Below are 14,206 nucleotides of genomic sequence, written 5' to 3' on the forward strand. Positions count from 1 at the left end.
AGTCCTGGGAGAGAAAGGAAAGCAGGAGACACAGGGGGCCCTCCTCCAGCCAAAAAGGAAGATGCCGTGAGCAAGAGTGAGACTAGAGACCTGTGTGCTTCCATTGTAATAAAGCAGGGCATTTAAAAGCTGACTGTTGGTAACTAAAGGGAAAACCAGTAGGGTTAATCAGGGCACACCCGCTCAGTGAAGATGGGACCCTGATGGAAAGCACAGCAGAACAAGCTGTGGCTTTAACTGCAGTAAGAGTGAGACCCAAGAAGCTTACGGCTGCGTGCAGGAAAATTTAATAGGATTCCTGAAGATTATCAGGATTTTGTGTCTGAAAGGAAAGTAACCCTATACCCCTCGAGTGGGGCCAGCAAGCCCATAGTAATTCTCAGGGACACAGGGGCCACTAGATCCCTTTTACTGGAAAAGACCTGACCTTTCCCCCAGAGAGTGCAGTGAACACCAGAATGGTGGTGAATGGTATTGGAGGGCAGTGTAGGCCTGTACCTGTACACTGGGTGCACCTGGAGCGCGACCTAATTTCGGGACAGGTGACTGTAGGGATTGTCCCTAGTTTGCCTGTGGAAGGGGTTGACCTGCTCCTAGGTAATGATCTGGCAGGGGTGAAGATGGTAGCCACCCCCCCAGAAGTGAAAGAAAGACCGCAGGAGGTCAGAGAGACAGGGCAATGGCAGGAGACGGACCCTTGCAGTTTCCCTGAATGTGTAGTGAGTCAGGCCATGATCAAACCAGCTCCCCCAGAGGAGACTGAATTGGCACTGCAGGCAGATGACCATAAGGTCTGCCTGTCTGAGACTTTATTTGGAAAGTTAGGAGACCCAGGGAATGAACTAAATGGATTTTCCCTATCTGAGGCTCAGTGAGCCAACCCAGTATTGTGAGAATTAGCACAGGCTGCCAAGTCTGAAAGTGAAGCAGAGGGATTCCCTGATTGCTACTATTTATAGAATAAGGTACTGATGAGGAAATGGAGTTCTCCTCACAGACTTGAGAGCAAGGAGTGGGCAGTAGTTCACCAATTAGTGGTGCCGCAGAGATACCAGACAGAAATATTAAGAAGGGCCCACGAGACTACAGTGACTGTACATGCTGGTATACGAAAGAGCAAAGACTGCATAAGACAGCAGTTTGACTGACCAAAACTCCACAAAGATGTGGTGGAGTACTGCAAGAGTTGCCACATGTGCCGGTTGAGGGAAAACCCCAACCTATGTAAAACCTGCTCCCCTAAGTCCTGTACTGGTGTTAGGAGGATCCTCCCTCAGAGGGCTGGTGAACTGTAAGGGACCCCCGCCAAGAACAAAAGGGGACAGGCAGGCACAAGGCTGGCAAACGTTTAGAATATGGAAGAGGAAAAAGTGACCAAGAGGGCAGGTGAAAGGAAGTCCAACAGTAATCCCAGATGAAAACCCCTACTGTCCGGTCAGCCAACCCCGGAAAAGGTGAAAAGTTAGACCTCACATCCCCCTACATAAATGCAGACACAAGAAGCAACCCACCAGAGTAGCTAACAACATTTACAGGAACCTGCAGAGACAAAGAAAGAAATCTAGGGGGCAGAGAAACCGTGAGGGTGATGCCTCACCTAGTCGAAGTGCTGCAGGGGAATGCAGTAGAGTCTGCACAAATACCTGCAGGCAGGAGTGTCCAAGAGGACAAAGGGGAGATTAACAAAGAATCCTCTCCCACAGTCAGAGAAAAAGGGAACCACCCATCCCCTGAAATCAAAAGCCTTTGCATGATTCAGGAAAACACTGAAAGAGAGTTCAGGATAGACCCGCCCACGACTCACTCTTGGATAAAACTCCAACTTGGGGCTAATTAAATTTAACCACCCCCCACCGCCACCCACCCCCCCCCCCCCCCCCCCACCAAACCCTTGGCAGACCTCAACAGGAACAAAGACCCTAGGCAGTCAAGGCAATGGGCAAACTGAAGGAAAACTTCTCCAAAGAACCACATGTTTATTGGGATGCCAAAAGGGGGACAACAAAAGCAGCACCGGCACCAAGAAAAGACAGTTTTAGTAAGTTAGGATTCATGAATGGATGGAAATGAATGAGAGAAATGCATGGTCCTTTCTTATATATTTTCTCTCAACCCTTTAAATGAAATGCGCCTTTTTTTTCAAATTGCATTTCATTCCCCTGGATGTGGAGGTGTCATGCAGGCCCCCACATGCCAAGAATGAGGCATATTAATTTCACCACATGGACATTATATTTCAAATTGTTGCTGGGAAAAAGACCTGATACAAGGGGTTGCCAGGCCCCTGGCTGGAAAGACATTTTTGCCTATTAGCAGATAGTGCTCCAATACAATCCACAAACAGACATAGTCAAACCAATTAGTCACATGACTAAACTGCTTGGCAGTCTGGGTCTTTTCTGAATTATAGAGTTTGAACTGAGAGTTTGGTCAGAAAGCTATTTGCTCCTCCAAGGGAGAGCTAAAAACACAGTGTGTTTAAAAATAAAACCCTGTTACAGTAAGGCCAGGTGAAGGCTGAAAGGGAACCCTCGACCTCCTTCTCACCTGGTCACAACAGAAGTCATGGCCCTAATGAAAGGCCATGACCTGGATGAAAGTTTACAACTCTGATTCATGATTCAGCTTGCTTGGCTGCACTTCAATCAAGATGAACTGCATACCCTGTGACCCAATCAGCTGCCACCTTCTCCCTCAAACAGAAAGTCTCAAACACCAGAATTACATAGAATATACAGCACAGAAATAGGACATTCAGCCCAACCAGTCTATGCTGCTGTTTATGCTCCACTTGAGTCTCTTCCCATCCTTCCTCATCTAACTCTGTCAACTGTTCCCTTTTTCCTCATATGCTTATCTAGCTTCCCCTCAAAATGTATCTATACTATTGACTTCAACTACTCCCTGTGGTAGTGAGTTTCATATTCTCACCATTGTCTGGGTGACCATGTTTCTTTTGAATTCCCTATTTGATTCCTTGGTGACTATCTTATATTGAAGGCCTCTGGTTTTGCTCGTCCCCACAAGTGGAAACACACTATCAAAACTCAATGAAGAATTAAGTGCTAGATTCAAATCTCAATCAGAAACTCGTCTTTCTTCTAAATGTTTTATTGCAAAACTTCTAATAATCTTCTGACGTTTGTCACTGCCTTTCATTTTCTGTTTCTTTTATTCAGATGACGAAGCAGAGTTTCAGATTTGCAGCAGATGGAAATGGTTCAATTATCAATCGAGTTTTAGTTGACAGTTCCCAGCAAAGCCAAGGTTGAGAAAGTTCCATTATTACCCAATCCAAGTTATTGAACAGCCGGGACGCCTCCCCAACCCCCGCCCCCCCCCCCCCCCAACGTCGAGCATTTGTTCATTTCAGAGGGACTCGATGCCTAACTAAGCAGAGCAGCTGTGCAACCCCAAATTAGACTCCCGTGTCTAGCTCAGCTCTCCAGCTTTGCTTTATTTCTGATCTTGGGCTGCCCTTTGCTAAGTTCTGCAGGATTCTGACATCCTGTGTTTTTTACTGGTGTCTGTTAACATTTCAGTTTCAGGATGGATTGCCCGGAAATTTCTAAAATGTAAATAAGACACTAAAAAGGCTGATTTTTAAAGCTAAAAATCCATTTCTTTCCCATTTAAATTAAACACTTGCAGTTATAAAGAACAAAGAACAGTACAGCACAGGAACAGGCCATTCGGCCCTCCAAGCCTGCGCCGATCTTGGTGCCTGTCTAAACAATTATATCGCACCTTTCACAATCTCAAAACATCCCAAAGCCAATGAAGTACTTCTGATGTGTAATCACGGTTGCAGTGTAGGAAACGTGGAAGCCAATTTATGCACAGCAAGATCCCAAACAAAGCAATGTGACAAATGAGTAGATAATCTGTTTTTGTGATGTTTTTGAGGGATTTGACTCTGAACTGAGCTTCCAACCCATTTTCACTTGATTACTGAACCACCTACTTCCAACTCTATAACACTGCCTGTCTGCACCCCTTGGTCAGCTCAGCTGCTGCTGAAACCCTCATCCATGCCTATGTTACCTTTAGACTTGACTATTCCAATGGTCACTTGGAAATCCATATTTCACCCTCCACAAAAAGTTCATCAAAAACTCTGCTGCCCGTATCCTAACTTGCACCAAGTCCTGTTCACTCATCACCTCCTGTAGTCCCTGTCCTACACTGACTTTTGGTATGAATTGCCTCAATTGTAAAATTCTCATCCTCATTTTCAAATCCCTCCATGGCCTCAGCCCTCCCTACCTCCGTAACCTCCTTCAGTCTTACAGCCCTCCTAAAACACTGCATTCCTCCAATTCCAGCATCTTACACATCCCTGATTTTCATCACTCCATCACTGGTGGCTGGCTGTACATTCAGTTGCTGAGGCCCTAAGGCCTGAAAATTTCCTCCCTAAACCTCTCTACCTCTCTCTCCTCCTTTAAGACACTCCTTAAAACCTACCTCTTTGATCATCTTTCCTAATATCTCTTTATATTGCTTGTATCAAATTTTATTTGATAATTGTTTCTGTGAAGCACCTTGGGATGTTTTACTACATTAAGGGCACTATATAAGTTTAAATGTTGTTGTTGATAAATATTGGCCAGGACACCAGGGAAACACCTCTTTTTCAAAATAGTGCCATGGGATCTTTTAAATCCATCTGAAAGGGTAGATGGGGCCTCGGTTTAACGTCTTGTCCAAAAGAAAGCACCTCCAACAGTGCAGCAAACCCTCAGTACTGCACTTCAAGGGTCATCTAGATTTCCTGCTCAAGTCTCTGGAGTGGTACTTGAACACACACCTTCTGACTCAGAGGCCAGCATGCTACCACTGAACCAGGTCTGACACCATTTATTTTTATCACAGTAAATTTATTTTTATTTCTGGCATAGCAATAATGCTCAGCGCTGAGTCCACCCCAAGCAGGGGGGGTAGTTAATGCAGTTGGAGTAATGACCATAATTGGTTGTTTTTCAGACTGGAGGAAAGTTTGCCGTGGCCCCAGGGTTCAGTGTTGGGATGACTGCTCTTTTTGATATATATTAATGACCTGGGTATACAAGGCATAATTTCAAAGTGTGCAGATGGCACAAAACTCAGAAATTTAGTAAACACTGAGGAGGATAGTAACAGACTCCAAGAGGATGCAGTGAAATGAGAAGACACATGGAAGATCAATTTCAATGCAGAGAAGTGTGATCTGACACATTTTTGTAGGAAAAATGAAGAAAGGTAATCTTATCAAAATGGTACAATTTTAAAGGGGGTGTAGGTACACAAATCCTTGAAGGTGGCAGGAAAAGTTGAAAAGGCTGTTAAATGGAGTGCAAAAGCACGGAAGTTAGGTTAAATCTTTATAAATCACTGGAAAGGCCCCAGCTGGAGTGTTGTGGATAATTCTGGGTATTTCACTTTAGGAAGGATGCCAAGGTCTTAGAAAGGATGCAGAGGAGATGTACTACAATGGTACCAAAGATGAAGGACTTCAGTTATGTGGAGACTGGAGAAGTTGTGGTTGTTCTCCTTTGGGCAGAGAAGGTTAAGAAGAGATTTGGTAGAGGTGTACAAAATCAGAAAAGGTTTTTGATAGTTTCCCCTTATTTTCTCTGTTTCCAGAGACAGAAAGATCAGTAACCAGAGGGCATAGAATGATAGGCAATATGTGGAAACATTTTTTTTAAGCAGCGAGTTGCTACAATTTGGAATGCACTGCCTGAAAGGGTGGTGCAAGCAGATTCAATATTAACTTTCAAAAGGTATTTGCATAAATACGTAAAGGGAGAAAAAAATACAGGGCTCCGGGGAAAGAGCAGGTAAGCAGGACTAATGGGATAGTTCTACCGAAGAGCCAGCACAAGCACAGTGGACTGAATGGCCTCCTTCTTTGCTGTATCATTTAATGATCTATTCTACAAACATGTAAGGTAAGAATTTTATCTGTGGCCCAGTTTAGGATTTTTAATTCAGTGATCACTCAAATGTTCCTAGTAACAAAATCAGTTTGAAATAAAGGTATTGGCTATTGAATTAGATACTGGCAGCTACCAGCTGGTTTCGGAGCCAATCCAAGTTGGTTACCAAGAGATTTGATCGACAAACTCTTTTCCCAAGGTCCTAGTGGTGGGACAGGTAGCAGGGTCAAGTTCCCTGCACCTGCTCCAACTCAGTTCCCCAGGGCTCACAGTGTCACAGACCCACATCCAGCCGCAATGACTCATTCACCAACAGTAAGCACTCTCCATATTGACATCTTCATACTGCGATGCATCTCAGTCATCTCCCTCCTGCACCCACTCATCTGTAAACTGTAGGACACTGAAGCTGGTTGAGCCTTGGTTCAAACAAGTTAGAGTGCAGTGCCGCACACAAGTTTCATGTTGCAGCATGTGTTCTGAGGATTGGCACGTGAGACAACTGCAGGAAATACAAAAATAACGACAGACCTGAAAAATTGGATTTTTCTCATTAGAACAACACAGATTAAGGGCGATATGATTGAATAATATTCTGAAAGGATGAAATAGGATAAATAGAAGCGGACTATTTCCAGTGGTTGAAGGGTCGGGCTGAGGAACCATAGATAAAAATTAAATGTTAGAAATTTGGAATAGTGATCAAGAGATGCTACTTCACACAGAGTTGTGAGACTTGTGGAATTCACTTCTGGGATTAGTTGTTGAGGTAGAAACTGTGTCAACACTCAAGATTAGATTGATTAGGTGGTTGAAGGACAAGAGGTTGAAGGGTAAATGTGATGTGTGAGGGATAAAGGACGGTAAGGACTGGTTTGTGCCGAATGTTGCATGTTGTAACCTCTCTGTATTACTGTGTAACAGCCCATGTGTAACACATAGAAACAACCTAGACTAGGACACTAATATTTCAGCTGCAAAGATCACTTCCACAGGAGAGAGGGCCCTCGTGCTGGGTCACTGGGCCTCATGGTCAAACCCTGGACTGGGTCACTGGGCCAGGTCGGACTGGTGAGGACAGGGTGGGGATCAGCTGTAAGTTAGTCTGGGTACACTCACTGTTTACGCTGACACAGTGAGAATGGCGGATGGTTTTAAAAGGGAAGATGAATCTGTGTGGTCGGGGTGGGGAGTGAGTGGTACTGAAACACAATGTTTAAACAAACTCTCCGTGATATGATTTATTTCTGTAAAATGAACAGAGGTGCGAAGCTGACCGCCCCCCGGGCAGAGGCTGCTGAGCAAAGGAGTCATGCCCTATCCGACATCGTCGATCACCGGGAGACTGTCGTAGGAATTTGCCTGGGCCGTTTTGGTGTCGGGAATTCGCAGGGAGCCGGCGGCGGGCCGAGGGGGCCGGCGGCCGAATGGCAAGGCCGCTGTCTCCCCGACCTCCGGTATCGGGCACTCGGTGATCTGGCAAAACTTACAGTCGGTGAGGGTGCACGGCTTGAGCTGCCAGAATTCTTCCTGGGCCACGTTTCTTTTTGCCGCGTCCGACGACACCACGAAGTAGCGGATCCGGCCTTGTTTGCCAATGTCACACATGCACACCCAGGACTCCCACTCATTCCACTGGAAATCCGGATCATCTGGGAACACAGGAGAGGCAGACAGTCACACACAAACCTCATGGCATCAAAACTCAAGGTCCCCTTTAAACAAATTGGAATCCAAGTTGGTGGTGGCGTAATGATAATGTCACCAGGCTAAAGCTCCGAAGACGTGGGTTCAATTAATAAAAATCTGGCCTAATGGTGACTGTGAAACCATTGTCTGATTCACTGGGGAAAGAAATCTGCCTTCCTTACCTGGTCTACATGTGGCTCTTAAATGCCCTCTGAAATGGCCTAGTAAGCCCGTCTCCGATATGGTGTTTAATTTCATTGTAGATTCCCCAAATATTTAATAGAATATCTGTCAAACATTTCAAATTATGATTCATACAACTTTTGATTTGATCGATTTCCAAACTAATGCATTATCCGTTTTTTTCAATTTGCAGTCCGTCATTCTATTATTAGCCATTTGGGAAACTATGAGATCAATATAAATTTCCTGATGTTACAATTCATAGAATCACAAAATGTTGCAACTCAGAAACAGGCCTTTCGGCCCATTCGCCACATGAGGCAACCAGTTTAATCCCACAGTCCGGTTCTGGCTCCGAACTGTTTAATTTTTTTTCTCAAACAACTATCTTATTTTCTATTAAGAGTATTTATAGATTCTGCTTCAACACTGGTCTCTGATAGAGATTCTCACCATCCTCTGCTCAATTTGAGATATATTACTTTCTCACCAAATAGGGGAATGAATCTCTCATTACCTCAACACAGAATCACAGAAAGGGATCATTCGGCCCATTGTGCCTGTGCTGACTCTTTGGTAGAGCTATCCACCCCTACTCTTTCCCCATAGCCCAGTATTTTCCCCCTTCTTTAACCAATTCCCTTTTGAAAATGACTACTGAATCACCTCTACCACCCTTTCAGACAGTGCATTCCAGATCATTACAATTCACTGTGTAGAGAAATATTTCCTCCTGTTGCCTCTGGTTCTTTTACCAATCACCTTAATCCCGAATTCTCTGGCCCTTCTGCCATCAGAAACAATGTCTCCTTATTTACTCATTTTTACCCCTCATAATTTTGTACACTTCAAATCTCATCTCGACCTTCTCTGCTCCAAGAAGAAATTTTTTTTTTCCAAAATATACTTTATTCATAAAAATCTGTAAAAATTACATTGCCAAACAGTTTCCAAACAGCACCAAAAAATACAAACATTGCAAGGGAGATCAGTTTCCATCAATACTGTTATGAGTTTCTTCCCAAACCTTCCGTTTCACAATTGTCATGTCAATTACAGTTTTACATTTACAGCAATTGAGAATATTAACGATATAATTCGAGGGGTTTCCCATGGATCCAGCCCCTCAGTTCAGCTTGGTGGGGGGACCTTACACAGTGGTCTTTCCCCATTGAGCCTTTGCTGCGGCTGCCCCAAGCTTTAGTGCGTCCCTCAGCACATAGTCCTGGACCTTGGAATGTGCCAGTCTGCAACATTCGGTGGTGGACAACTCTTTGCGCTGGAAGACCAGCAAGTTTCGGGCAGACCAAAGGGCGTCTTTCACCGAATTGATAGTCCTCCAGCAGCAGTTGATGTTTGTCTCGGTGTGCATCCCTGGGAACAGCCCGTAGAGCACAGACTCCTGTGTTACAGAGCTGCTTCGGATGAACCTTGACAAAAACCACTGCATCTCTTTCCACACCTGCTTTGCAAAGGCACATTCCAGGAGGAGGTGGGCGACCGTCTCTTCCCCACCACAGCCAACGCGGGGGCACTGTGCGGAGGGGGCGAGACTTCGGGTGTGCATGAAGGATCTGACGGGGAGGGCCCTTCTCACCACCAGCCAAGCTACGTCTTGGTGCTTGTTTGAAAGTTCTGGTGATGAGGCATTCTGCCAAATGACTTTGACGGTCTGCTCGGGGAACCATCCGACAGGATCCACCATCTCCTAAGAAGAAATACCCTTGCTTTTTTAGTGTCTCCTCATTGCTTAAGTGCCTTATCCCTCGTACCATTTTAGTAAATCTCCTCTGCACCCTCTGCAAGGTCATCCTTCCTTAAACCTGGTGTCCGGAATTGAACATAATAGGCCAGTTGAGGTGTAACCCAGAATTTTATAAAGGTTTGTCATAACCCCCTTGCTTTTGTACTCTATTTGTCTATTGATAAAGTCAAGAATCCCAAAATTATTTTCAACTTGTCCGCTCACCTTCAAGGATTTTTGCGGGTACAGCCCCAGGTCTCTCTCTTCCTGCACCCCCTTTAAAATTGTACTTTTTACTTTAAATCGTCTCTCAAGCTTTTCGTTTAATTTCACCAGCTATGCGTTTGCCTATTTCACCAGTCTATGTCCTGCTGAAATCTGTTACGATCGCCGTCATTTTTATTACATTTTTGAGTTTCCTATCATCTGCAAATTTTGAAATTATGCACTGTATACCCAAGTCCAGGTTATTAATATATATCAAAAAGGGCAATGGTCCTAATACCGACCCCTTCGGAAGACCACAGTATACTTCGCTCCAGTCTGAAAAACAATTCACAATTACCCTCTACTCTGTCCCTTAACCAATGTTGTATTCACGCTTCCACCATCTCTTCACAGTTTTGGAGACTTCTAACAGGTTGTTCCTTAACCATCAACTCCAATAGAAAAAAACCTGTCGCTGTCCAAGACTGACAGACCGCAGCTCACCACAATTCATTAGTTTAACCGTCCTTTACAGGACCATACCGCTGCAAATTTGAGAAGCTTCCATCCGTGTGACAGTGGCCTCATATGTTGCACAAGAGGATTCCCACTCCGCCCCCATCTCACCCCACCATGGCGCAAGATCTTAACCTGGTTCCAGATAAACTCATTCAGTCACAGGGCCAGGGAACAAACATACACGGGAAATCAGCCTCAAGCAGAGTGTTTAATGTCAACAGTGTTTACAAAGGGGTCGCTCACATTCCTCACAGACACCAGGCAGCAGATACAGACACTAGACTGCAGACAGCAGACTCCAGGCGTTAGCCGGTCAGGTGGTGAGGCGACACCTTCCAGCCGGTTAATATCAGGCTTTGTCCCAATGAGCAAAGGTCACGAATCTCCTGCTGATTTCAATGCCGCGGGCGGTTTTGCTCCACTTTCACGATCCCGGAACTATAGTGCCCGCGATCACTGTCCTCTCACATCAGCATCAGCAGCCCAGCCCCAGCCCCAGCCCCAGCCCCAGCCCCAGCCCCAGCCCCAGCCCAGGCCGAGGCCTCAGGTAGCCAGTGCTCCCTGGGTGAAACACTGCTCTTCCAGCCGTTCCCCAAACTGGGGCCTATTGTTTCCCGAAGCCGTGGAGTCAGGTGCCATCGCTGCCCGGGTTCCCGTCCTCTCTTTACCTCCTTGCATGGATTCGAGCCCCGCCTCCCGCTCCGGACCGGCCCCGCCCACCGCCACCACCAATAGCAGCAGCCACCAGCGCGACGCCATCTTTAAATACCAGGATGCTGTAACCTGGCAACCAGGGGCCGGTACCAGAGCGCAAGCGCACCAAACACGTGCACCCCCCTCCTATCCCGGATTAGCTGTCAATCACTGGGGCCAACGCAACAACCAGTGAAGAGCAGAAGGCATTTTGCGGCGAAGTCAATAATAAGAGTCGGGAGCTCCAGCCGGGGGAAGAGCAGAGATCGTGGCTAAGGTTAGGCCTGTGAATATTGGAGATGGAAGGTTTGCAAACCGGAAGCTGGAACTCAGCGGCTGCTCAGGCATTGAGCAACGGCCTGAACAGAAGACGTCTGTGGGTGTAGCAGGGAAGCTCTTTGTCTGCTCAATCTGTGGGAAAGGGTTTAAGACACCACAGTGGCTGGAGAAGCACCAGGAGACACATCCAAGCGAGAGTATTCGAGTGCCCAGACTGTGATAAGAGCTTCAATCAGGCCTACAACCTAAAGCACTCCACCATTCACGGCGGTGAGAAGCCGTATACGTGCTCCGAGTGTAGGAAGGGATTCACTTTTAAATACAACCTAGTAAAACACTAGTGAGTTCACACTGGAGGGAGGCCTTTCATCTGTTCCACATGTGAGAGGAGATTCACTTTTATATCTAACCTGCTGACACACCAGCACCTTCATGCTGAGGACAGAGAGTTTGTGCCGACTGAAAAACGATCCACCCATTCTAGCATTTGGCCTGCAGCCCTGCAGATTACGGCACTTGAGGTTCATATCCAGACCCCTTTTGAATGAGTTGAGGGTTTCTGCCTCAACTACCCTTTCAGGCAGTGAGTTCCAGACCCCCACCACCCTCTGGGTGAAAACATTTTCCTCATCTCCCCTTTAATTATTCTATCAATCACTTCAAATCTATGCCCCCTAGTCACTGACCTCTCTGCTACAGTGAATACACCTCCACTCTATCCAGGCCCCTCAAAATTTTGTATATTTCAATCTGATCTCCCCTCAGCCTTCTCTGTGCCAAGTAGAACAACCCCAGCCTATCCAATCTTTCCTCATAGCTGCATTTTCCAGTCCCAGCAACATCCTCGTAAATCTCCTCTGTACCCTCTCTAATGCAATTACATCCTTTCTGTAATGAGGTGACCAGAACTGCACACAGTACTCAAGTTGTGGCCTAACCAATGAGTTATACAGTTCCAGCATAACCTCCCTACTCTTATATTCTATACCTCAGCTAATAAAGGAAAAGATTCCATAACAAAAACAAGAAATGCTGGAATCACTCAGCAGGTCTGGCAGCATCTGTGGAAAGAGCAGAGTTAACGTTTCGGGTCAGTGACCCTTCTTAACCACTTCATCAATCTGTCCTGCTACCTTCAGGGATTTGTGGGCATTCATTCCAAGGTCCCTCACTTCCTCTACACTTCTTCGTATTTTCCCATTAATCGTGTAATCCTTTGCCTTGTTTGACCACCCCAAATGCATCACCTCACACTTCTCAAAGTTGAATTCCATTTGTCACTTTTCTGCCCTAATGACCAGACCATCAATATCTTCCTACAGCTATCCTCCTCACTATCTACCACATGGCCAATCATTGTGTCATCTGTAAAGTTCTTGATTATGCCCCCTACATTTACATTCAAATCTTTAATATATACCACAAAAAGCAGGGGACCCAGTACTGAGCCCTGTGGAATGCCACTGAAAACAGCCCTCCAGTCGCTAAAACACCTGTCAACAATTACACTTTGTTTCCTGCCACTGAGCCAATTTTGTGTCCACCTTGCTGCATTTCCCTGGATCCAATGGGATTTTATTTTTTTAACCAGTCTGCCATGTGGGACCTTGTCAAAAGCCTTGCTGAAATCCATGTAGACCACATCAACTGCACTACCCTCATCTATCTTCCTTGTTACTTCTTCAAAAAATTCAATCAAGTTGATCAAACAAGATCTTCCCTCATCAAATCCATGCTGACTATCCTTGATTAACCTGTGCCTTTCTAAGTGGCAGTTTATCCTGTGTCTCAAAATAGATTCCAATAGTTTGCCCACTACTGAGGTTAGACAGACTGACCTGTAATTATTTGGTCTATCCCTCACTCCCTTTTTAAACAGAGGTACAACGTTAGCCGTTCTCCAATCCTCTGGCATCACACCTCCATCCAGTGAGGACTGGAAAATGATGATCAGACCTTCCACTATTTCCTCTCTTCCTTCTTTTAACAGCCTGGGGTACATTTTATCTGGCCCAGGTGATTTATCAACTTTCAAGGATGCTAATCCCATTAATACTACCTCTTTTCCCTATGTTTATCACATCCAATACTTCACACTCCTCCTCAACTACAATATCTGCATCGTCGTCCTCTTTTGTGAAGACAGACACAAAGTATTCATTAAGAACCATACCAACATCTTCCGCCCTTGCACATAGGTTACTTTTTTGGTCTTTTATGGGCCTTGTTCTCTCCTTAATTATCCTCTTACTCTTAATGTATTGATAAAACATCTTTGGGTTCATCTTGATTTTGCTTGCCAATCTTCTTTCATGCCCTTTGCTTTCGTAATTTCCTTTTTGATTTCACCCCTCCACTTTCTATACTCCTTTTGGCTTTCTGTAGTATTGAGTTTTCAGTGTTGGACATAAGCTTTCCTTTTCTACCTTATCCTTACCATGTAAGCTCCGTGACATCCATGGAGCTCTAGATTTGGCCATCTCACCCTTTTTCTTTGTGGGAACATGTTTACTCTGAACCCCCTTGAATGCGTGTATGCAAAAGGATTTATCAATTCACTGACCTGCTGACACTTGGCACATTCACACTGGAGAGAGGCCATGCACTTGCTCAGTGTTGTGGGGGTGGGGGTGGGGGTGGGGGGGGGGGGGGGGGGGGTGGGTGGGAAGGAATTAATTCATTCATCAGACATGCTGGCATGCCAACGCATTCACACTGAAGGAAAGCTATTCACCTGCTCCATGTGCAGGAAGGGATTCACTCAGTCATTCAACCTGCAGACACACCAGCGCATTCACATTGGGGAGAGGCCATTCACCTGCTCAGTGTGTGAGAAGGGATTCACTCAACTATCCCATCTGTTAACACACCAGTGTATTCACACTGGAGAGAAGCCTGTCACTTGTATTGTCTGTGGGAAGAGATTTGTTGATTCATCTAGCCTGATTAAACACCAGCGCATTCACACTGG

The 14,206-nt window shown here is 45.6% G+C and overlaps 1 protein-coding gene across 1 annotated transcript in view; it reads right to left on the reverse strand.

Moving 5' to 3' along the window:
• LOC137352128 (tumor necrosis factor receptor superfamily member 9-like) overlaps positions 1 to 11,015 on the reverse strand; it is a 97,025-nt gene extending 86,010 nt beyond the window's left edge. The window contains exons 1-2 of the mRNA XM_068017262.1: positions 10,932 to 11,015; positions 7,412 to 7,573 (exon numbers count right to left, since the gene is read on the reverse strand). Coding sequence (XP_067873363.1) covers positions 7,412 to 7,573 — 162 coding nt within the window. The 5' untranslated portion in view covers positions 10,932 to 11,015. The remainder of the gene's footprint in view (positions 1 to 7,411; positions 7,574 to 10,931) is intronic.
• Positions 11,016 to 14,206: the final 3,191 nt, after the last annotated feature.

The sequence above is a fragment of the Heterodontus francisci genome, chromosome 37 (genome assembly GCF_036365525.1).
Source record: "Heterodontus francisci isolate sHetFra1 chromosome 37, sHetFra1.hap1, whole genome shotgun sequence".
NCBI classification, from domain to species: Eukaryota; Metazoa; Chordata; class Chondrichthyes; order Heterodontiformes; family Heterodontidae; genus Heterodontus; species Heterodontus francisci.